The following is a 23740-nucleotide window of genomic DNA, read 5'->3' on the forward strand; positions in this document are numbered from 1 at the left end:
AGCAGACCTATATTCAACGGTATTCGAGCTGTGAACATCTTGTCACTCTTTCTAGAAGGAGGTGGTTGTGTTTAAACTAGATGTATCTGGGATCATGACGAAAGTGTCCAATTTTTCAAAGATGACATGGTTATTTAGAGATGACTTGGTTTTATTTCTAGCATGTTATGAGTAAAAGATTGGTAGAATTCTTCAAGTGTATGGTAAAATGCCTGTGGTATTTCTTCCAGCTCTTTATGTTTTGAGTTCAAATCATATCAAGATTAACTTTATATTTTTATCCCCCCAGGGCAGATGAAATAAACTACAGGTCAAGTTCTGGGAGTTAATGGTATCACTTGAATCCCCATTTTCCTCAAATTTCATGCTTTGTACCTATGCTAGAAATTAATATTCCTAGATTGTAAGGTGGCAAACTGGCAGAATTATTACCATACAAGACAAAATGCTTTGCGGCATTTTTGTCTATCTTTACATTCATTGTCACTGTCATCATCATCGTTTAACGTCTGTTTTCTATGCTGGCATGGATTGGACGGTTTAACTGAGGTCTGGAAAGCCAGTGGCTGCACCAGGCTCCAGCCTGATCTGGCAATGTTTCTACAACTGGATGCCCTTCCTAACGTCAACTGCTCCGAGAGTGTACTGGATGCTTTTTACGTGCCACCAGCACAGGAGCTGGTCAGGCGGGCCTGGCATCAATTGCATTCAGATAGAGCTTTTTATGTGCCACGGGCATGGGAGCCAGTCAGGGAGCAGTGGCATCGACAATGTTTGGATGATACATTTTATGTGCCACTAGAATGGGAGCCACTCAGGGGGGCACTGGCCACACTTACGATTTTGGTCTTACTTGGCTCAACAGGTCATCTCAAGCATATCATATCACCATTCATTTTTTCAGAGTCAGTAAAATAGGTACCTATAGAGAACTGGGCAGGGGTCGGTGTGTTCAACTCCTCCCCACCATCCAGTCCTATTTATGTCTGTGTTTACATTCTGAGTTCAAATTCTGTCCATGTTGACATTGCCTTTCATCATCCCAGGGCTGATAAAATAAGTACCTATTGAGGAGTGGGAGTGGGGGGGGATGATGTAATCGACTTACCTCTTCCTGCCAACTTACTGGTCTTGAACCAAAATTTGAAACCAATACTAAGAAAAGATCAAGATGGCTCGCTGGCAGAATCATTAGCATCGAGGGCGGTGAGCTGGCAGAATCGTTAGCACGCTGGGCAAAATGCTTAGCGGTATTTCGTCTGCTGCTACGTTCTGAGTTCAAATTCCGCCGAGGTTGACTTTGCCTTTCATCCTTTCGGGGTCGATAAATTAAGTACCAGTTACGCACTGGGGTCGATGTAATCGACTTAATCCCTTTGTCTGTCCTTGTTTGTCCCCTCTATGTTTAGCCCCTTGTGGACAATAAAAAAGAAATAAGAATTGTTAGCATGGCAGGCAAAATGCTTAGCAGCATTTTGTCTGTCTTCACATTCTGAATTCAAATTCTGCTGAGGTTGACCTTGCCTTTCATCTTTTTGGGGCCAGTAAAATACGTACCAGTTGAACACTGGGGTCGATGCAATTGACCTGCCGTATCTCCCCACAACTTGCTGGCCTTGTGCCAAAATCTGAAACCAATATTATACATCAGACAAAATTTATTAAATCTTACTTCGCTTCTTTCCCATTTATCGACCTGGAATTTCTTTTCACCGTCCAGTTCTTCAAGAGCATGGCAAACTTCACCCTGAAACAGAAGGAAAGAATTAGGGGTATTATTAAGATATCAAAGTGCTGATGGGAAGAAGGCACTTGCTTAAGGTGCCACACAGTGGGACTGAACCTGGAACCATGTGGTTGGGAAGCAAGCTTCTTACCACAAAGTCACATCTTTTATCTTTTACTTGTTACAGTGATTAGCTTGTGGCCATGCTGGGGCATTGTGCTGAAGGGTTTGGTCAAACAAATTATTTTATTACTCTCTTTGCCAAACCACTAAGTTACAGGGATGTAAACAAACCAACACTTGTCAAACAGTGGAGGAGAACAAACACAAACACACACACACAACCAATGGAACCCCCGTCGAATTTTTTTTTAATTCTTTTACTTGTTACAGTCACTTAACTGCAGCCATGCTGGAGCACTGCTTTAAAGGGTTTTAGTCAAAGAAATTGACCCCAGGACTTATTCATTCTTTGTAAGCCTAGTACTTATTCTATCAGTTTCTTCTACTGAACTGCTAAGTTATGAGGATGTAAACACACCAACATCAGCTGTCAAGTTATGGTGGGGTGACAAACACAAACACAATGACACACACATGTGTGTGTGTGTGTGTGTGTATGATGGGCTTCTTTCAGTTTCTGTTTACCAAATCCACTCATAAGGCTTTAATGAGCCTGAGGCTATAAGACAGTGTGACTGAACCCAGAACCATGTGGTCGGTAAGCAAGCTTCTTACCACCCAGCCATGTCTGTGCTTGCTTATGTTTGTCTATGTTTCCCAATAAACTCTGCTAAGTTATCCTTATTTTTCATTTTTTTCTGAATTTTTCAAATTGTAAAGGTAATTTACGGACACCCTGTAGATTTGGCAAGGTGCAAAATATTTCAGCTTCTAAATATTCTCCTTGTGTCTGAGTATATATTTCGCCATGTGCAGATGGGTCTCATGTTGTATCTCATACTGACAATCTGTAGGGTCCTTTGTCATCTTAACAAGCTGCAACGTTTTCAAATCAGCTTTCACTACCTCCTCTTAAGTCTTCTTCGATTTTTCCTTACCACTGATTCCATTAACTTGAAGTGCTTGCCATTTTCTAATGCAACAGTCAACTTTCAAATGTACCGAATGCTCATGCCAGCACAACAACATCTCTTGTACACAGCAGCTAATTCCTCTTATACCCAGTTTTTCTCTTCACTCATTTGTACTCAAGCGTTCATGTGCACTAGCATAACACATCTATCAGTTCGTTCTAGTTTTCACAAGTCTTCTACATTCAAAGCCCACATTGCATGATCATGCAGCATTACACTTTGAACACAAGCATTGTACAATCTACCCTTTACTATAAGGAACACTCCTACCCCCCCCCCCCCCCCCGCAAAAAAAAAACTTTTTTGCTAGTAGAAGTGATAGCAACAATGACAACTACAAACTACTTTAGTCATTAATAACAATTATTTACACCATTTATAACCATCATAGGTTATTATTCTAACAACCATTAATACTAACTACTATAACCAATGTGAAGGCATGTGGCTAAGTGGTTAGGGTGTTGGACTTATGGCTGTAAGATTGTGGTTTCGATTCCTGGATTGGGTGACATGTATTCTTGAGTAAAACATTTCATTGCATGGGAACCAGGAAACCAGCCTTATGATTCTATGTTACTCAGGGAGGATCTTTATTTTTTTTTTTTTAGGGAGTCTTTATGAAGTCACATGAGCTGCTAGAAATAGAAATCAAATCCTCATCAAACTGGACTTCACTATCTTGCAAAAAAGTTATGTAGCCATAGATACTCTGAAAAATAGAGGGTCATGCCTGAAGTGTCTTTGACCATAAGAATACTCAAGCAGGACTTACCTGGGGTTAACAACAACAACAACCATAACCTCCAGTACAAACTACTATTAATCATCAATACCAACTATTCTAGTTACCAATAATATTTTGGCTACCAATACTAAATATTGTAGCCATAGATACAAGCTATTATAACCAGAAATACTAACTACTATAACCACTTGATACCAACTACTACAGGCATAGCCATCAATACTAACTACCATACAATCAATACAACTACCAATACCAACCTCTATAACAATCAATACTATTATAACCACTAGTATCATTATAACTAATATATAAGTACTACAGTTATCTCTAGTACAATAACCACCAGTACTACTAATCATCAATATTAATTATAAGCACCAAAACTGACTATTACTGTAATCAATACAGCTATAACCATCAATACTAACTATTATAACTAGCCATATTAACTACAATAGCCACCAATACTATCATAATCATCAATATATACTTCGTTCTTGGATTTGGTTTGCAAGATTCTTTATGTGAATTCGTGTGTTGAAATATATTTTGTTGTGTCTGGAGAGAGTCATTCTCTTTTAGTGCCTTATCATTTAACACACTCACCGGTAATGTTTCCACTCATTTACTTATTTATTTTCCCTGAAATTTTCATCGTCCTGCAACCTTTCCAAAAGTCATGGAAATCAAACTGGTGTGTAAAATAATAAGGCACTAAAAGAGAATGACTCTCCCCAGACACACCAATATATAGCTATCAAAGCAAACTACTATAGACAACAAGACAATTATAACAACCAATATGAATTGCTATAACCATCAATACAAATTATTATAACTATCTATACCAAGTACTACACTAATCAATACTAACTACTGTGTACCAATGAAGAAGGGAGGTTCTACCTGGTCATTTGACAAACTAAAAATAACAACTAAATATCTTTCTACTGACTATCTTAAAAAACATTGGATTCTAAGTCTGGGTGGAATGTGGGAAGAACTTGGGTGGTCATGGTTGCGATGCCTTCAATCATAAGTTTTTCCTATCAGAGCTGACTTAGAAATAAATAACAACTGTAGCCAACAGTACTAACTATACTAACTACTAAAGACACCAATACTAACTATTATAGTTACCACTGTCTAATAGAAAATATGTTGTCATACGTGAACATGTTTTATTGTAATTATGTTTTCCAAAGATCAAGGAACCATTCTAGGCTGAGTCACTACTTTTCTTCATTGAGAAGTCACCGCTCTGGTTCTATGGGTATGTGATTAGAATTCCAGGGGAAAGAATCACAAAATAGATTCTTAAAGCTGAGCCAACTGGCAGGAGAGCTAGGGGTAGACCAAAAACAAGATGGTTGGATGATATCCATAGTTTCAGTTGGTCACACTTGGGAATCCAGCAGGAAAGTGTTATGCAGGTTGTTTCTAATAGGACCTTATGGAAGAGGTGCTTGAGGACTCTACCCTCATGATAAGCAGAAGATGTGGTGGTAGACTACAAGAGTACAACAGGGCGAAAGAATACAACAGGGGTCGCCACCACCCCCTGCTGGAGCCTCGTGGAGCTTTAGGTGTTTTTGTTCAATAAACACACACAACACCCAGTCTGGGAATCGAAACTGCAATCCTCTGACAGCGAGTCCACTGCCCTAACCACTGGGCCATTGCGCCTCTACAGACTACCAATGAGATGGTTAGATAATATCCATAGTCTTATATGGCCACATTTTGGAATTCAGCAGGAAAATATCATGACGTTTGCTTCTAAGAAGATCCTACGGAGGAGATGCTTGAGGACTCTGCTTTCATGACCAGCAGGAGATGTGGGGGTAGATTAAGAATGAGATAGTTGGATAATATCCGTTGTCTTATTTGGTCACATTTGGGAATTCACCAGGAAAGTATTATGATAGTTGCTTCTGATAAAACCATATGGAGGGGGTGCTTGAGGACTCTACCCTCAACAACCAGCAGGAGATGTGGTGGTGGGCCAAGAATGTGTTGGTTAGATAATATCCATAATCTCAGTTAGGTCATATATGGGAATTCTGTAAGAAAGAATTATGACAGTTGCTTCTGATAGAACCCTTTGCAGGAGGTACCTGAGGACTCTATTCCCATGACCTTCCTAAGGACAGTGGTGGGGACTCTATTCCCATGACCTTCCTAAGGACAGTGGTGGAGAAGATGGATGGATGGACGTTATTGATTCCGTTTATGTTTGTTAAATAACCCAAAGAAGATCCAATCAAAAGTTTGGCCAGGTGCTTATTATATGAACAACTGCTTAAAAGCAAAATTAAAAAATGGAAATTTTACTTTGTATGATCACTGAAAAAAAACGTCTGGAATTTCTAGATTCAGAGAGTTCTGAGATAATGCAGCTGAGACTAAAACGAGCGACCAATCAATCCAGAAAACAAACTGTATGAAAACAGTGGCACCTCACTTTTTGCTGGTTGTAAATGGTCCTCCTCCTCATCAGCATCATCATCATCATCATTATTATTATTTTAATGTCTACTTTTCAAAGGGATCTGACAGAATTTATTGAGGCAGATTTTCTACAATCGGCTGCCTTTCCTATCCCCAACCTTCAACTGTTGCAAGGTAAGGTAATATTTCTCCATGGCCTAGTACATTCTTGCACAATATTGGAAATGAATGCCATTGCTTGTATGACAATCATTTACAACCATTACGCAACATCAAGACAAGCAGACACAATGCACACACATATGTATGTTTCTATCTATCTCTATTCCCCCTCTCTCTTTACACACACACACACACACACACATATATATATGACAGACTTCTTTCAGTTTCTGTCTACTAAATCTACTCACAAGGTTTGTGTCACCCTGAGGAGATAAATAAAATAATAATAATAAAAATACCATAACAATTCGTTTTATTTAGTCTCATTCTTTACTCTGTCCATTTTCCTAATTTCTGCAGAAAATTCTAAACAGGATTGATAGTCAATCATTGCAGTTGAGGAGATCAGAAATACAACAGTGTGTACTATAACAAGCTCACAGACTGTTCAAGCACAGTATTATGCCAGTTTTATGGCTATTTTTACTGTGGCCATTGATTCAAAGAATTTCTTTTCTGGTGAAAAACTGCTGTTTTGTGGAATCTAAACTCAGAAACGTCAGTAGATCAAGTTTATTCAGCTTTATGTCAAATATTTTAACCACCCAGTAAAAAAAACCCACAATGGACAAGTGTTCAACGGAGATTAAGGCAGGGCCATTTTAACAATATCATTGGCCTCAGGACAAATCAATACACCAGGCTCTATTGTACTTCTTTATTGACAGCAAACCACAACATAGATCAGGATTGGGCCCCTAGACTCATAAGGCTTCTGGGCAACTGCCAAGTGTGTCCATGCCTTCAGATGGGGCTGCAATGAGGATAGGAAAAGAGCTTACACATCTGGCTTTCAGAAATTACAGAAAAAAAATCATAGTTTCTGATATACAATGTTAATTCATTTCAATTATGAATTAGACGCAGCATTAGTGTAGCAAACGTCATTGATTACACATACACAATGTTTGTGTTCTGCTCTTTTTGCCAGTATGCTGCAATTTAGTGCTGTGGGGATGACTTCTTCAAAGTGCTCGATGTTAATACACCTGAAAGTCATAGACAGGTGAGACAACTTGCCCCAAATCCCATTTAGCTATTTTTATGGCTTATCAACATCATGTACCTGAATTGAACCAGGGGCTGACTGAATCACCAGTCTATGACTAAATACAAAAAGTGTGAAAACCATTTGCTAGCATACCTCAGTGATGCATATGTAAGAATAAATTCAAATATGAATTAGAAGCAGTGCTAGTGTAATAAACATTATTGGCCACACACACTAAATGTATGTGTTAGTTTATTTACATATTTTAATTTGTTTGTTTGCTTTTCATGTTAGCATAGTGTTAGGTGAATATATTACTGAGGTATTATTTCATAGCGAAATACTCTTCCTGTTGCTAAACCTTGCCTGTTTTTATTTTCTTTCAACTAAAGAATTTCTTATTGTACATATCTTTGATAGTGCAAAGTTAGAAAATGATTGGTGACAGGGAAATGACAGTTCACTGCTGGTAGCTTAGTGATTTTTGAAGAACCTCAATTGTAATCCACACACACACACACACACACACACATGTATATTTATGGACCAGCTACAATAGTTGAGAGGATTTAAGATTGAATCCACATTTTTGTTGTCAGATTTCTGGTCTTTTGTTTTCTCCTCTCTGCACTTGGAGATTGGTGGGGATGGGTTGAGATCTTCTCTGGTTATTTTAGGTTACCATACTTTATAAATACCTAACAAAGGGTTTAGTTGGTCTCTTTGGTTTATTGCCTTTTGATCAATGAACATCCTGGTATGGAATAGAGAAGAGACGGGCAGCACACTGCTTATGCTCTCTATTTGACAATACAAGTCTCATCTTTTCTCCCTCTCTAGCAGCAGACAATGAAGCTAGCTCCCACATGCAAAGAGTCCATACAACCAGAAAGTATTTTCCTGCAACAAACTAATAACATGTGTAATACACAAACAAACAACGTGACAATGTAGTTTATCTTACATTGTAATGACATTATAAACAGTGGCCATCTTCATAATTAATATTGTTGCTCAATCATTCATTTCTCCAATGCATCATTATCATTCAAACTTCGTTACGTTCAATTTCTCATCCAAATTATGTTATTACACACACACACACACACATATGTAGCTGTGTGGTAAGAAGTTTGCTTTCCAACCACATAGTTTTGGGTTCAGTCCCGCTGTGTGGCACCATGAGCAAGTGTCTTCTACTATAGCTTCAGGCCAACAAAAGACATGTATGTGGATTTAGTAGATGAAGACTGGAAGAAGCCCATTGCATGTGTGTGTGGGTGTTTGGCTCCCACCACTGCTTGACAACCATTGTTGGTCTGTTTACATCCCTACAATGCAACGATTCTGCACATAAGACTGATAGAATAAGTAGTAGACATAAAAACAGAAACAAAAAAGTATTGGGGTCAATTTATTCAACTAAAATTCTTCAAGGTGGTACTCTGGCATGGCTGCAGTCTAATGACTAATGCATGTAAAAGATAACAGATAAATACACACACACACATGATAGGCTTTGCACAGATTCTATTTATTCAAAAGGGCATCCAGCTGTAAAATCCTTGCCAAAACTGACCTTGCCTGTGCTTGTGCCACAAAAAAAAAAAAAAGCACTAAGTCCACTCTGCTGAGTGGTTAGTGTTAGGAAGGGCATCCAGCAGTGAAAATCCTGCCAAAAAAAGTCACAAAAGTGTGGTGCAGGCTTCAGCCTAGCTGGCTATTGTGAAACCATCTCACCCATGGAAGACGGATGTTAAATGATGATGATGAAGATGATGATGATAAAGGAGTGAACAGACATCTGTGCATGCAAACATGACAAAGAGTTCTCAATGCAAAAAGTAGAGTGAGTAACAATATTTAATTGAAGCTGAAATTTATCTCAGTTCATCTAATAATAATGGGCTAATTGGAACCCTGTCAGTTATGACAAGGAGGGTTCCAGTTGATCCAATCAATAGAACACCCTGCTCATGAAATTGATGTGCAAGTAGCTGAACACTCCACAGACACGTGTAACCTTAAGGTAGTTCTCAGGGAGATTCAGCATGACACAGGATGTGACAGGGCTGGCCCTTTGAAATACAGGTACAACTTGTTTTTGCTAGCTGAGTGGACTGGAGTAACATGAAGCAAAATGTCTTGCTCAAGGACACACCACAACACTGGGAATCAAACTTACAGTCTTACAATCATGAGCCGAATACTCTAACCACTAAGCCATGTGCCTTTATAATGTGCTAACAACGAACACATGTGATTAGACATAGGTGTTTTCAGGTAGATGTTAAATAACGATGATGGTGGTTTCAAAATAAATTCGTAATTTGATTGGTTGATGGGACTCAATAGAACTATCAGTGATGCTTACATGTGATTACAGTGGAAATGAGAAATATGTGTCTGTTTGCATGTGTGAGAATATGTGTATGCATCTGTGTGTGTGTGAGAATATGTGTATGCATCTGTGCGTGTGTAATTGAAAAATGAAGTAAAAGAAAGAAAAGTAAAAATGAAAGAGAAAATAGAGAAATAAAAATGGTAAAATGGCTCTTTTATATAATATGCTATTTTTAAAGAAAACTTACAGAATGGTATATTTAAAAGTGAGTTAGAAGTAGAAAAGAAGAGAGGAAAGAGAAATAAAGTTTTAGAACAATTATATAAGATCTTGATGGAGAAAAGCTATGTAAATGATAATTGTTAAATTATAAATATAAAATTAAATAGAGATATTATTAACATGTAAATATTTGGTGAATGAAACATAGGAATTAACTCTAATGGATACTAGCAAATAATTAATAATATATGATTTGAGGTATGTGTAGGGTTGGGGGTAATTCTTTCACAGAAATGATGTTTTGTGTCTGCAAAATGAAATTAATTCAGAATTTCAATTGAGTAAAATTTTCATTATGGAATGAAATAGTCTACTTTTCTGAGATATATAAATTACAAAAAATTAGTGTTTCAGTTATAGATATTTACACGGTCCCCAATTTTCCATTTGATATCAAAATTGTTCTTGAATTCCCAAATATATATTGACAAAGTGGTGTCTGCTCCTCTGATAAGAGTTCTGAAAGCATTCATAAGTTGGTCAAACTTCAACTAGAATATTTGCTTTATTTATGGGAGACACTGTTGCGCAATAACCAAGATTATTAAGAATTTACCATTTCAAGAATATGCATCAGGATTTATACACCCTATTACTCTATTATTTGTTTCAGTCATTTGACTGTGGCCATGCTGGAGCACCGCCTTTAGTCAAGCAAATTGACCCCAGAGCTTATTCTTTGTAAGCCTAGTATTTATTCTATTGATCTTTTTTTGCTGAACCACTAAGTTACGGGGATGTAAACACACCAGCATCGGTTGTCAAGCGATGTTGCAGGGGACAAACACAGACACACAAATCTATACACACATATACATATATACACATATATGACGGGCTTCTAGTTTCCGTCTACCAAATCCACTCACAAGGCTTTGGTCGGCCCAAGGCTATAATAGAAGATACTTGCCCAAGGTGCCACACAGTGGGACTGAACCCGGGACCATGTGGTTGGTAAGCAAGCTACTTACCACACAACCACTCCTGATAATACATTTGAATGAAATTAGAGGTAACTGAATGTTTGAGTATATTTTCCCCTATATTTATGAAGATGCAGGTTGATGGTTTGAATTCTTGCCTATATTTTGTAATATTTGATTTTGTTTCCTATAAATATGATGTTGGCAAATAAACTGCAAATTTCTTTGCAAATATTTCAAAACTTTTTATAGGTGGAAGCATGACTGTGTAATAAGAAGCTTTCTTATCAACAACATAGTTTCAGGTGCAGTCGTACTGTGTGGCTTCCTTGGGCAAGTGTCTTCTACTATAGCTCCAGGTCAACCAAAGCCTTGTGAGTAGATTTGAAAAAAGCTGTCACATACATATGTAAGTATATATATGTGTATATAAAAGTATATATATGTATACGAGAGGGTACTGAAAAGTTCCTGGCTTTAAAAGTATTGTGAAAGGCCTGGCTGGAAGCTCAACCATCTGAGATTTTTACAGGGCTTAGAAAAACTGAAGGACCACTGTAGTGTGTGAATCTCAGGGGGTAATATATCAGATAAAATCATAATTAACTGATCCTCTTGTATTTTCTTTTACCCAAAGCCAGGAACTTTACAATACATGTTTGTTCATGTTCCTGTAACTTAGTGGTTTGGCATAAAAAGACCGATAAAATTAATACCAGGCTTAAAAAAGCAAAAGAGAATAAGTACTGGGATTAAATTGTTTGACTAATTCCTCCAAGGAGGTGCTCCAGTATGTCTATAGTCCAATGAATGAAACAAATAAAAGATGAAAGAAAGAAATATAATTTCAGCGATAACATGAATTATGTGTACATATTTTAAAGTGTTATATAATGACTGACCAACTGAGAAATGTTCAGAGATATAACAGTGAAGTTTCAGCTATAATTAAGTCACCATCATTGTTTTACATTCACTTACCATACTGGCATGGGTTGGAGGAGTCATTATATTCTAAGTCAATTCTTATTGGGAGTCATTGCTCCCATACACTGATGCTTGAACATGTTATTTGGCTTGCTTTCTTCATACACCTCAACTATTTCACAGAATGTACTAGAAGAGAAGTTGAATAGTTCTTGGCAACACCTGAACTAGACCTTATATTACCTCTGCTCATTAACTGAATACAGTGTGAACAGTAGGAAGGCTGCCTGTATACAGTAAATGCCAAGAGTAGTTAATCTTAACTACTCTTTATTTTTGCTTGACAGGGTGCAAAATATAGCTTCTAAATCAAACCCTTGCGTCAGGGTACATTTTACCAGTAGGGTAAATGGATCTTCTGTAGCTCTGTGTATCACCAGTTGGTACCATCATTTGTTATCTTCCCCATGAAGAGTAGCAGCTTCAGATCAGCCTACAACACTTCCTCCAAAGTCTTCCCTGGTCTTTCCCCTTCCTGAAGGTTTCATTAACTTGGAGGGCTCAGCACTTCTGCATACATTAGTCATCCTTCTTGATTATCACATGCCCATACTAGTGTAGCTTCCTCATTTGTAAGCAGTACCTAATTCCTTTTATACCTAGATTTTCTCTCACTGCTCATTAATACTTTGGCAAATGTGCTGGTGTATCTGAGGCAACGTGGCATGTGATGAATGGATAGCTTTGTTGCTGGTTGTTTGGTTAAGTTCACATTTGTTAGTGCTTTCAGATCAAAGTTCCTTCATCAAACTAATAACAAAAGCATTAACGAATGTGAACTTAACTGAACAACTAGCAACAAGATTATCTACACATCACATGCCAATTAATACTTTGGCATTCATGCACAGCATGGGACATGTGTTTGAAGAAATGATAATAGATGGAATAGCAAGTTGACAAAGTGGACACAACATCCAGGAAAAAGGAGGGGAAGACCATGGCAGAAGTTGGAATGAAGACTTTGTTAAGTTCTTCAGCACCCAAACATGGATGAGCAAAACATCAAACTGATTGATGGAGAGAACATACTGAGGTATTCGTCCAACAGTGGATTGAACATGTACAAGGATGATGTATGTATATATGTACACTGTACAGCAGTGGTGGTGGAGGAGGAGGAGAAGAAGAATGTATTAATTTAGTGCATTTTCAAAATAGAAAGCCTATTTTTTCTATTATTCTGCCTATGATTCTACATGTCTTGTGTATCCTTATCATAGACTGAGTACAGCAAATGTATTTTGTATATGCTTCTTTTCTGCATAATAAGCATTTCTCTGAAGATACAGACGTCTTATCTTCTATCCTACTTACTAACAACTAACTCTGCTATTTTTGTCTTGAGGCTTCTTGATACAAAGTTTTGCTACCATGCCTAGAATTTCTTCTCCAATTCCATTAAAGATTCAAACTAGGTCATCAGCACATAAGAGTTCTCATCACCAGTCAGTTTTAAACTCAGTGATAGCCTGCAGAGCTATAATGAATAGGAGAGGGCTGACAACTGAGCCTTGATGGACACCCACCTTCACACTAAATTTGTTGTTGAAATCAGTGTTGATTCACTTTACTTATTGGACCGTGGGCAAAGTTTGTACAGAGCTCATGTGCCATTCATCTACATATAGTGTCATTAGTGACTACCTAGCTCATTGCTCTTAGAGAACCTCAACGCTGATGACCATACCTAAACTAGAGAGGAAATTTCAGGTGTGGAAGTAAGGTCTGGAATGTAAAGGTCTTAGAGTTAATTTAGCTAAGACCAAAGTTCTAGTAAGTCGGAAAATAGACAAATCACAAGTTCCTTCAGGTGGATGGCCCAGCATGATACGTAGGAAATGTGTTGGTAACTCCATAGGGTGTACCCAGTACAAGCTATGGACACATAAGAGGTGCAGCAGTATTGTGAGAAGGTTAACAGAGAAAGTAGTCTTTGTGTGTGGCAGATGTGCAGGTACAATAAACATAGTGGCTAGAATAAGAACAGAGTGGGAACAAAAGGCCTCTCTCTCAGAGTGAAAGGCAGATTGTATGATGCTTGTGTACATACAACTATGCTACAAGGGCTATGACTACAGAGGATATGTGAAGGTTTGAAAGAAATGAAATCAGCATACTCCACTGGATGGGTAATGTCAGTGTGCATGTACAACAGAGCGCAAAGGATTTAAGAGAAAAATTGGGTATAAGAGGCTTCAACTGTAGTGTGCAAGACAGAAAACTGTACTGGCATGGTCATGTGATGCATATGGATGAGGACAGCTGCACCAAGAAGTGCTAATCTCTAATTGTGGGAAGGAACCTATGGAATAGGTAGACCCAAGAAGACATGGAATGAAGTGGTGCGAAAGGATCTTCAGACGATGGGCTTCACATAAGAGATGACAATGGATCAAGACTTCTGCTGGTTTGGTGTGCTTGAGAAGACATGTCAAACTAAGTAAAATCATGGCCACCCACTCTCTCTCTCAGTTGATATGTCCTTGTCTTGCAGGCACTGGTATCAAATAAAAAGTACCCATGTTGGTTCCATATTAAAAGCACCTGGTACACTCTGTAAAGTGGTTGGTATTAGGAAGGGTGTCCAGCTGTAGAAACCATGCCCCAAAAAACAGACAATTGGAGCCTGGACATCTCTCTGACTGGCCAGCTCCTGTCAAACCATCCAACCCATGCCAGCATGGAAAATGTATGTTAAATGAATATATATATATATATATATATATATATATATATATATACATACATATGGTGACATGCAGACTGGCTGCTATAACAACATAGTTGATGCATGTCACCATCATTCCACACACATCTGAGAAATGACCTTTTTCCATCCTTTACTTTTCCACATGTCCTGAAGAAAGGGTCATAGCCCCAAAATATAGAAATATAAGGTAAGACCCTAAGTCTTTTTTTTTTTTTTGTGTAGTTTACTTTATATTTTCTCACACTGTTTTGGCCTTACCCAACAAATCTCTTTAACATAACATCACACAATGCTTCACCAAAACTGCTCTATTTTAACTAGATGAAGTATTTAAATGCACCAAATGATATTATCTTGTTTCTAGAAATAAATCTTTCAAAAATGATGGTGTTTATTTACTTTTGAGATGTCTGCAACTTCTGTCCACAAAATTTCACTTGAATGGCAATAGCCAACCAGCTATATGGCACTTTGTTTAGGTGTCACACAGTGGGATCAAACCAGCTTTGACTGTAACTTAGGTAAAAGAAACTTAGAGATTGGTTTGTTCTAGCTTGTTTGGTGCTACTAGGTTGCTACATTTATTGACTTTCTTTTAAATGTTTTATTTAGGAGGGAAAGTTGATGTCAAATAAAATACCTGAATTCTCATGATGAGGGTTTCCATCCTGTGTCTCATGGAATTAGGAGTCTGGAAAATAAACAAATGATACATATTAAAAATTATTATATGTGTATACATACACACCCACATTATATATATATACACACACACACACACTTCAAGACAAACATCAATATTCCATGCAATAATTGATAGCTTGGTTAACCCACAAATAAAGAATATTTATTCACTAATTCTCACTGTTTGATATTAACATATGTATATATAATATATATATATATAGGGTGTTCATAAATTATCTTTACAACTTTCAGAATTGTATTTATTAAAGTTGAGATCCATCAATCAACTTCTCTGCAACCAATAGTGCCCACTTGGAAGTGTTCTGATGTTTCCAATAAAATTGTATTTGTTTGTCTACATTTTCCAATAAACTCTGCTGAGTTATCCATTATTTTAAATTTTTCCTGAATTTTTCAAATTGTAAAGGTAATTTATGGACACCTTGTATAATATATTACATCAATATTTTTTTATGTTAAGTTATAACAAAAACAATTTTACATCAAAATTGAAGTATTTACTAATCAATACTTTTTGTAGAGTATATATTTATTATTCATTAACAAGAATAATGTTGACAGTAATTTCGAAGCTTTAGCCTGCTAAGCCTTCACTGGACTGTCCAATGATGGCTCAGCAGGCCAAAGATTTGAAATCACTGTTAGCACTAGTCTTACACTTTTACTCGTTTCAGTCATTTGACTGCGGCCATGCTGGGGCACCACCTTTAGTCGAGCAAATTGACCCCAGGACTTATTCTTTGGAAGCCTAGTACTTATTCTATCGGTCTCTTTTGCCGAACCGCTAAGTTATGGGGATGTAAACACACCAGCATTGGTTGTCAAGCGATGTTGGGGGGACAAACACAGACACACAAACATATACACACATACATATATATATATATTTACATATATACGATGGGCTTCTTTCAGTTTCCATCTACCAAATCCACTCACAAGGCTTTGTTCGGCCCTTGCCCAAGGTGTCACGCAGTGGGACTGAACCCAGAACCATGTGGTTGGTAAGCAAGTTACTTACCCAACAGCCACTCCTGCGTCTTGTTAAAGAATAATATATACATAATACATAATTTACTTTTGCGTTAAGGTAAGATCAACAAAAAAAGTACTCCATCTGGTGAGAGATAAATATTGTTTAATATACACAGTACTTAGTTATGAACTACTAATAGTTTCATTCATTGAAGATCTAATCTAGGCAGGTTTTAAAACATGTCTAGATGATATCATCAATATATGAAACTATTAGTAGCTTATAACTATATACTGTGTACATTAAACAATAAATAATACATACATGCATACATACATACACACACACACACACATATTATGCATTGTGCATATTATGTATATAATATAGACTACATATAATACAATTCATATATAATGTTCTATACACCTTTCTTAAATCATCTTTCCACCAAACTAGAGGTCTTCCGAGTGGTCTCTTCCGTTCACGTGAGTACCACTCGGCAACTGCATGGGTCCATTGATTGTCTGTGAACCTTGCTACATGATGACCCATGTTTGAAACAATGTGGAGGAGAATGGCAAGATCATGAGGGGAATGGAGCAAATACTGCAGCCAGTAGAGCCGACTCGGCACCAGACAGATCAGCCAATCCAGGTGATCCAGGTAATATAATATATATAAGATATAATATATCACTGTATTACTGTACTGACCTGATTATCAGATGTTATACACAGCTAGTCTCATTGAATAGCATGCAAACAAAATGTATCTGGTCCAAAAATGTAGTGCAAAGCCAAATAGAGGTGAGAAGCAATGAAATTAAGGTGGTAAAGGAGTATGTCCATGTGGGGCATGTAGTGAATATGTGCTGAAATCTTGAAGAGAATAAGGGCAGGATGGAGGGCATTTATTTCAATAAAAGATGTGCTCGAAGCAAAGCTGAGCAAGACCCTGCATGCCAGTCTCCTCAACAGCGCTGCTCTACTTGCGCTTTTATACATAAATGAGACATGGGCTAAATGAAGAGGGAAGAACATTGATTAATTATGAATGCAAAGAGCCATGGGAAGATCCAAGACACTTGCCCAAAGTGTCACGCAGTGGGACTGAACCTGGAACCATGTGGTTGGTAAGCAAGCTACTTACCACACAGCCACTCCTGCGCCTATTTATTTATTTATTTATTTACTTACATTGTTGTTGTTTTGTTCTACACAAACCTTTTTAAGCCTTACTCAAAGACATCAAGTAACAGCAAATTGGATGTTTTACTATGGCTGTTATTTATGATTAGCAATGAGACATCGTTAAGAAAGGAGACCAGAATCTGAGAACTAAGATTCTGTTAAATTTGCAATATTTCAGTTTTGAAAGAGTTTTAAGAGAATCAGATATTTTCAGGTTGGCAAAGATTTTCTTATGATGTGGGCAGGTCTGATGCTTTTGGGTTTCCTGATATCTGGATGTAGTGTTTATGAGCACCATTTGGTATGGGACCCAAATCGTTATTGTCATTATTATTATTATTATTTCAGCAACATTAATGAAAAGAATATCACACATTTATAACAATACAGACCAGATTTTTTCCCCAGAGAGAGAGAGAGAGAGAGAGAGAGAGAGAGAGAGAGAGAGAGAGAGAGAGAGAGAGAGAGAGAGAGAGAGAGAGAGAGAGAGAAGAGCAATGACCTGAATTTCTTCACCATTTCCTCGTACACTACTTACAGACATATGTATGTATTATTATCAAAACTACCAATGTTCTCTGAGAGTGAAAGATTTCCTGAAAGAAACCTGATATCTAGATCCAATTTCATTGGTTCAATGAAGAAGCAAATCATGTAGGAATGGTGAAAGAAAGAAAGAAAGAAAGAAAGAAAGAAGAAAGACATCTGAAGAACAGAAAAAAATCTGAAGCAAATACAGATCTCTATGTGTGTTTGTGTGTGTGTGTGGCCAAAACAAAGTAGAATGTACAAAGAGATTCTAAGTCAATATCAAGATAGGAAGAAATTTGATGCTGGAGAAAAATTAAAAATTAAATACTGGAAATATATAGCAGAGCAAGCAATCATCTTTTAGGTTTCAGAATGGAAATGTTTGAAAAAAGAAAAAAAAGATAAAAAAAAAATCAACAAAGACAGATCAACAGCAACAACAAAATATAGAAGAAAAATGACAAAAAAAAAATGAAAGAAAAAAAAAATGAAGATAGATAATAAATAAATAAATTTCTTAAAGACATTTTCAGTATAGAAAACACCAAAGTATTGCTAAATAAAAGCAGATATAGTCTAACTTATTGACTGGAAATGTGTAGCCATCAATTTATAAGAGAGTGAGATATGCTGGCTTTTACAATTTAAATTATTCAAAATACATTGAATAAACAAACATACATTTATACATATTTCCCCTACTCTATCTGTACATATTTTTATTATATCTATATATGTACACACAGCACATATACACACACACTCGTGTACATACAGACATATAGAAATACAACACACAAACGTGTGTGTGTGTGCACGCATATATATATATGTTTGTGTGTATATATATATATGTGTGTGTGTGTGCGTGTGTGTCTGTGTGTGTATAAGTGTATGTGTATATGTGTGTGTGTGTGTATATATATATATATATATATATATATATTATATTATATTATATATATATATATATATATATATATATATATGTATATACATATATATATATATGTATATACATATATATATATGTATATACACACACATATGTATATATATATATATATATATATACACACACACACACACACACACACACACATATATTGTTATATTTGGGGATGGTTGTTGTCATACATACCTATGGACATATGTATACACACATCCATACATACAGCTTAAAGCTAAGTTTTAACAGCTTTGTTCTGTTAATTTCTGCCAACTGATGTGTTTTTGTAAACTGCGAAAATGGTGAGGAATTTATAGTTTTACTCTCTCAAATGGTATAAATTTGGAAATATCACAGAAATGTTATTGTTCTTCTTTCTCTTTCTTCTTCCTTCTAGTTAACAGATGCAACGATAATAAAATATTTATTAAAAATTATCAGAAAAACATGAACAAAGGAAGCATGCAATCCTTTGTAGGGAGGGCATGATTACAACTGTTGCTGTACCGTATATATTCTGCTCTTTTTGGTGAGAGTACATTACCATAGTGTAGATTCTGAGAGAGAGGGAGAGAGAGGAAGAGTCACAGTTTCTGCTGTACAGAATCTAGTTTCCTTGAAAGAAATATAATTCATGCATTGTAAGAGGCAACCTACACAGAAGATGTAACAGTTTGTGGACAGGAATTAGAAGAGCTTGGTTTAGCATGTTGGACATGCAATGTCTAACATTAGAGACAGGCTGAATACAAGTGAACAAGTGAATGCAGAAAGTGAGTGGATGTTTAAGATAATGGCTGGTGTATACAGGAAAGATCTGGGCAAGAATTATAGATGGGGAAATATAAATGGATGAAGTAAGTGACGGGGAAAAATTGCTTTGAGTCAATGCTAGATAATGTGTATGTTAGGAATAGATTGGTGTGCATCAAAGAGATGAGGTGATCCTAAAATCTCATTTCAAAATGGGAAACTCAGTTATTAACCCTTTAGCATTAAGATTACTGTCAAAAGCAATGTTTGCATGGGTCAGATGGAATTTGCTGAGGCAAATTTTTTATGGCTGGATACCCCTTCCTGTCACCAACCCTCAGCTGTTCCCAAGCAAGATAATTTTTTCCCTGACCAGACATTGTTTCTCAATGAAGACTGGAAATGAACAGCCTGGTGATACTCATTTACAAGTATAACATGATACTATGACAAGGGTACTTACAACTCACCCCACCACCACCACCACCACATCATTATTATCATTTAACGTTTGCTTTCCATGCTGGCATGAATTGGAGACTTTGACAGAAGCTGACAAGCCAGAGGACTGCACTAAGTGTTACATGCCTGCTTTGACATGGTTTCCATAGCCAGATATCCTTCCTAATGCCAAACACATTACAGAGGGTACTGGGTGCTTTTTACATGGCACTGGCAAAGACACACACACACAAAACAGACTTCTTTTAGTTTCTGTCTACCAAATTCACTTACAAGGATTTGGTTAGCCCGGGGCTAAAGCAGAAGACACTTGCCTACGGTGCTACACAGTGAGACTGAACCCAGAACCACGTAGTTGGGAAGCCAGCATCTTACACAGCCATGCCTGAGCCTACGAAGCTGTTCACTTTTCAAACATAGTGTGTCTGGGACAACATTCTTTTGTTCTTTTTAATAAATTCCTTGAGAGAAGCCATGACTTTTTTCAGATTTGCTCCAAGATTAATTCTTATTCTCATGTACATTTCTCTGTGTTTTAACTCCTTGTTCATAGAAGGATTTGGCAAAAGAGACTAAAAATGGGTATGTATGTTTAGAATGTTATAACTTTTACGAAGCCTTCTGTGTGCATACATGCCCTTGAAATGTTATGGGTCCTATCCTGTGCAACCCATTTGTGTACCTAGTGACGAGGCACATTTTCAAGCAGTTCATGAATGAGTGTCTACTGCGGATTGGAGTGGTTTATGGGCATTTTGAAAATACCTTACAAAGTGACGACCATACCCTGCATAGTTATGGGCTACTCTTGTTTTCCATACTGGCATGGGTTGGACAGTTTAACACAAACTGACAAACCAGAGAGACTGCACCAAGCTCTAATGTCTGCTTTGACATGGTCTATGACTGGATGCCCTTCCTAATGCCAACTACTTCACAGAGTATACAGGGTGCTTTTTATGTGGTGCTGGTACTAGTGAGGTCACCAAGTAACTTGTAAGACAAGACCCCTCAACAGAAGTAGGGTGAAGCATTGAGGAAGGCTGTTTTATACAAGAGGATGACTGACCCTGTTCCCTGTTCAAAAGAAATTTCTAAATTTCTCCCCCACACATGGCAGATGTTACTACATTACAAATCCCCCATTAGTCTACATAACTAAATTCTCTGATATAAAACTTCCAGTTAGAGTTAAGAGGCTGCCTTGGTGTTTTTGAATCGTACTGAGACAACTTCTCTTGGTTAATTGCTTCTTAACAATTATCAATTATGCAATTATTAATAATTGTAATCATTAATTATTGCATTTGTGAATAGGCCACAATTAGCAAATTTAATGGTATAATTATAGTGATATAAGGACATAAATCTTATTACTGGCTAATTCTTATTGGATACAGATGAAATATGAAAATAAAACCCTAATTAGTTTTAGTAGAATTTACTTACATTCCTATTGTTGCATTTTTTTTTCTTAATTTTCTCTTAATTAGGGAAATTCTCCAGAGGGCATTTACCTTGAATTGCATTGAACTTCAACTAGCAACACTCAGAAATATGGTCATGATAACACTAACTACTTTAGATACTGCTGTTGGATTAACATTATATTAAGAAGACTAAATGATGGTGGTGGTGGTGGGGGGGGGGGAGGATGGGGAGAGATGAGGAAAACAACTCTGAATCATGTTAAGATATTTCTTGATGTGATTCAGCAGATTTGGTCAGAGAGGAAGCAACCAAATAATCAGTGAAGTAACAAGAAATTCCTTTAATTTAAATATAAATTAAAACTAAAATTAATAATAATAATAATAATAATAATAATAATAATAATAGTAGTAACACCACCAGCAACAATATATATATATATATATATATATATATATATATATATATATATGTGTGTATATATGTGTGTGTGTACATATATGTATGTATGTATGTATGTATGTGTATATATATGTATATTATATATTGGATGCAACCTTAAATAGTGAGGAAATTAATAATGTCTGATTTGTAACGAAAGCATTAGCAAATTCTTTGGTCTATGGACTGACAGTAGTACCAAGAGACTCTGGGAGAAACTGCAAAAGAACGTGGGTGTTATCTCATTTCGCAGATATCTTATTCAGCAGAAAGACGCTTCTATGATTTCTGCGATCTTCCTCTATATTTCACTGTTTCTCATTCTCTTCTGTTTCTGTAAAGCATTTTTGGGGATTAAAATTTACTGGGAGTGGGAGTAAGCCAGGAGAGAATACAATTTATATATTTATAATTATCCATTGCATGCCATTTGTTGTTGTTGGTGGTAGTGGTGGTGACAGTGGTGGGTTTTATTTCTCAAACAAAGAATTCCTTACGTGAAAAGACATCTTATTTATGCTGATTAGCTTAAACTTGATTATTATTATTGTTGTTGTTGTTGTTGTTGCTGTGGTTGTGGTTGGTTGGTTGGGTTGTTATTGTTGTTGTTGTTGTTGGTGTACCACCTTACGAGTGCGCTTTTCATCAGTGGAAAAGAAACAGGAAAAATACGATGAAATTTAATCAATTCGAAATGCAGCCCCCTCAGACAAAGATATTTCTTAATGATTTTTGGTTTCACAGTCAACCAGATAATACCACAACTGCCATTACCATCAAAACCACAACCACCACCATCACCACCACCAGCACCACCACCAACAACAACAATGTTATCACTGCTACTATGATTGATAATGATAGTTTCTGACGGTGGTAGAAGGCCAAAAAATATGGAGAGGGCGAGCAGTTAGTCGATTAAAATGACTTCAGTATATGACTGGTATTCAATTTTATTGACCCCTGAAGGATAAAAGACAAAACTGATCCTCAGCAGGATTTGAACCCAGAATGTCAAGAGCTGGTAGAAATACCACAAGACATTCCCATTGACACTTTAATGATTCTGCCAGTGTATCATTCTAACAAGAACAACAACAATAATAATGGTTTAAAATTTTAGCACAAGGCCAGAAATTTTGAGGGAAGGGGTAAGTTAACTACACTGACCCCAGTAATCAATTGGTACTTATTTTACTGATCCTGAAAGGAAGAAAGGCAAAGTCGACCCTGGCAGCATTTGAACTCAGAATGTAAAGATGGATGAAACACTGCTAAGCATTTTGCCTGGCATGCTAACCATTCTGCCAGCTCGCCACCTTAATAATAATAATGATCCTTTCTACAATAGGTACAAGGCCTAAAATTTTTGGGGAGGGGGTAAGTCGATTACATTGACCCTAGTGTTCAACTGGTACTTATTTTATCAACCTCAGAAGGATGAAAGGCAAAGTTAACCTTGGCAGTTAAGCTTTGCACTCGGTGTGCTAACAATTCTGCCAGCTTGCCAATAATAATTATAATGATAATAATAATAATAATAATAATAATAATAATAATAATAATAATAATATAGTCAAAACGCAGCAAAGCATTTTGCATGATGTGCTAACAATTCTGCCAACTCACTGCCTTAATAAATAATAATAATAATAATAATAATAATAAATGACTGGATGCTAAAGCTTGTTGAAAAACCATGGGAGATGTAAGAAGCTTCATTCTGTTATGAAAGAAAGCAGAGAATTTGCAAGTGAGTTTATGCATAATACCCAGGTTGAACAGCATGAGGGAAGTGCAGTAACT

General features: G+C 36.7%; 1 protein-coding gene across 4 annotated transcripts in view; it reads right to left on the reverse strand.

Annotated features, from left to right (window-relative positions):
- The window catches only part of LOC106870177 (oxygen-dependent coproporphyrinogen-III oxidase), a 326333-nt gene that overhangs the window by 35809 nt on the left and 266784 nt on the right, over window positions 1–23740 (reverse strand). For all 4 annotated transcript variants that reach the window (XM_052976448.2, XM_052976449.2, XM_014916177.3 and 1 more), the window contains 2 exons: window positions 15131–15181; window positions 1673–1747 (listed from right to left, as the gene is read on the reverse strand). In XM_052976448.2, coding sequence (XP_052832408.1) covers window positions 1673–1747; window positions 15131–15181 — 126 coding nt within the window. The remainder of the gene's footprint in view (window positions 1–1672; window positions 1748–15130; window positions 15182–23740) is intronic.

The sequence above is a fragment of the Octopus bimaculoides genome, chromosome 25 (assembly GCF_046866305.1).
Source record: "Octopus bimaculoides isolate indiv1 chromosome 25, ASM4686630v1, whole genome shotgun sequence".
NCBI lineage: Eukaryota > Metazoa > Mollusca > Cephalopoda > Octopoda > Octopodidae > Octopus > Octopus bimaculoides.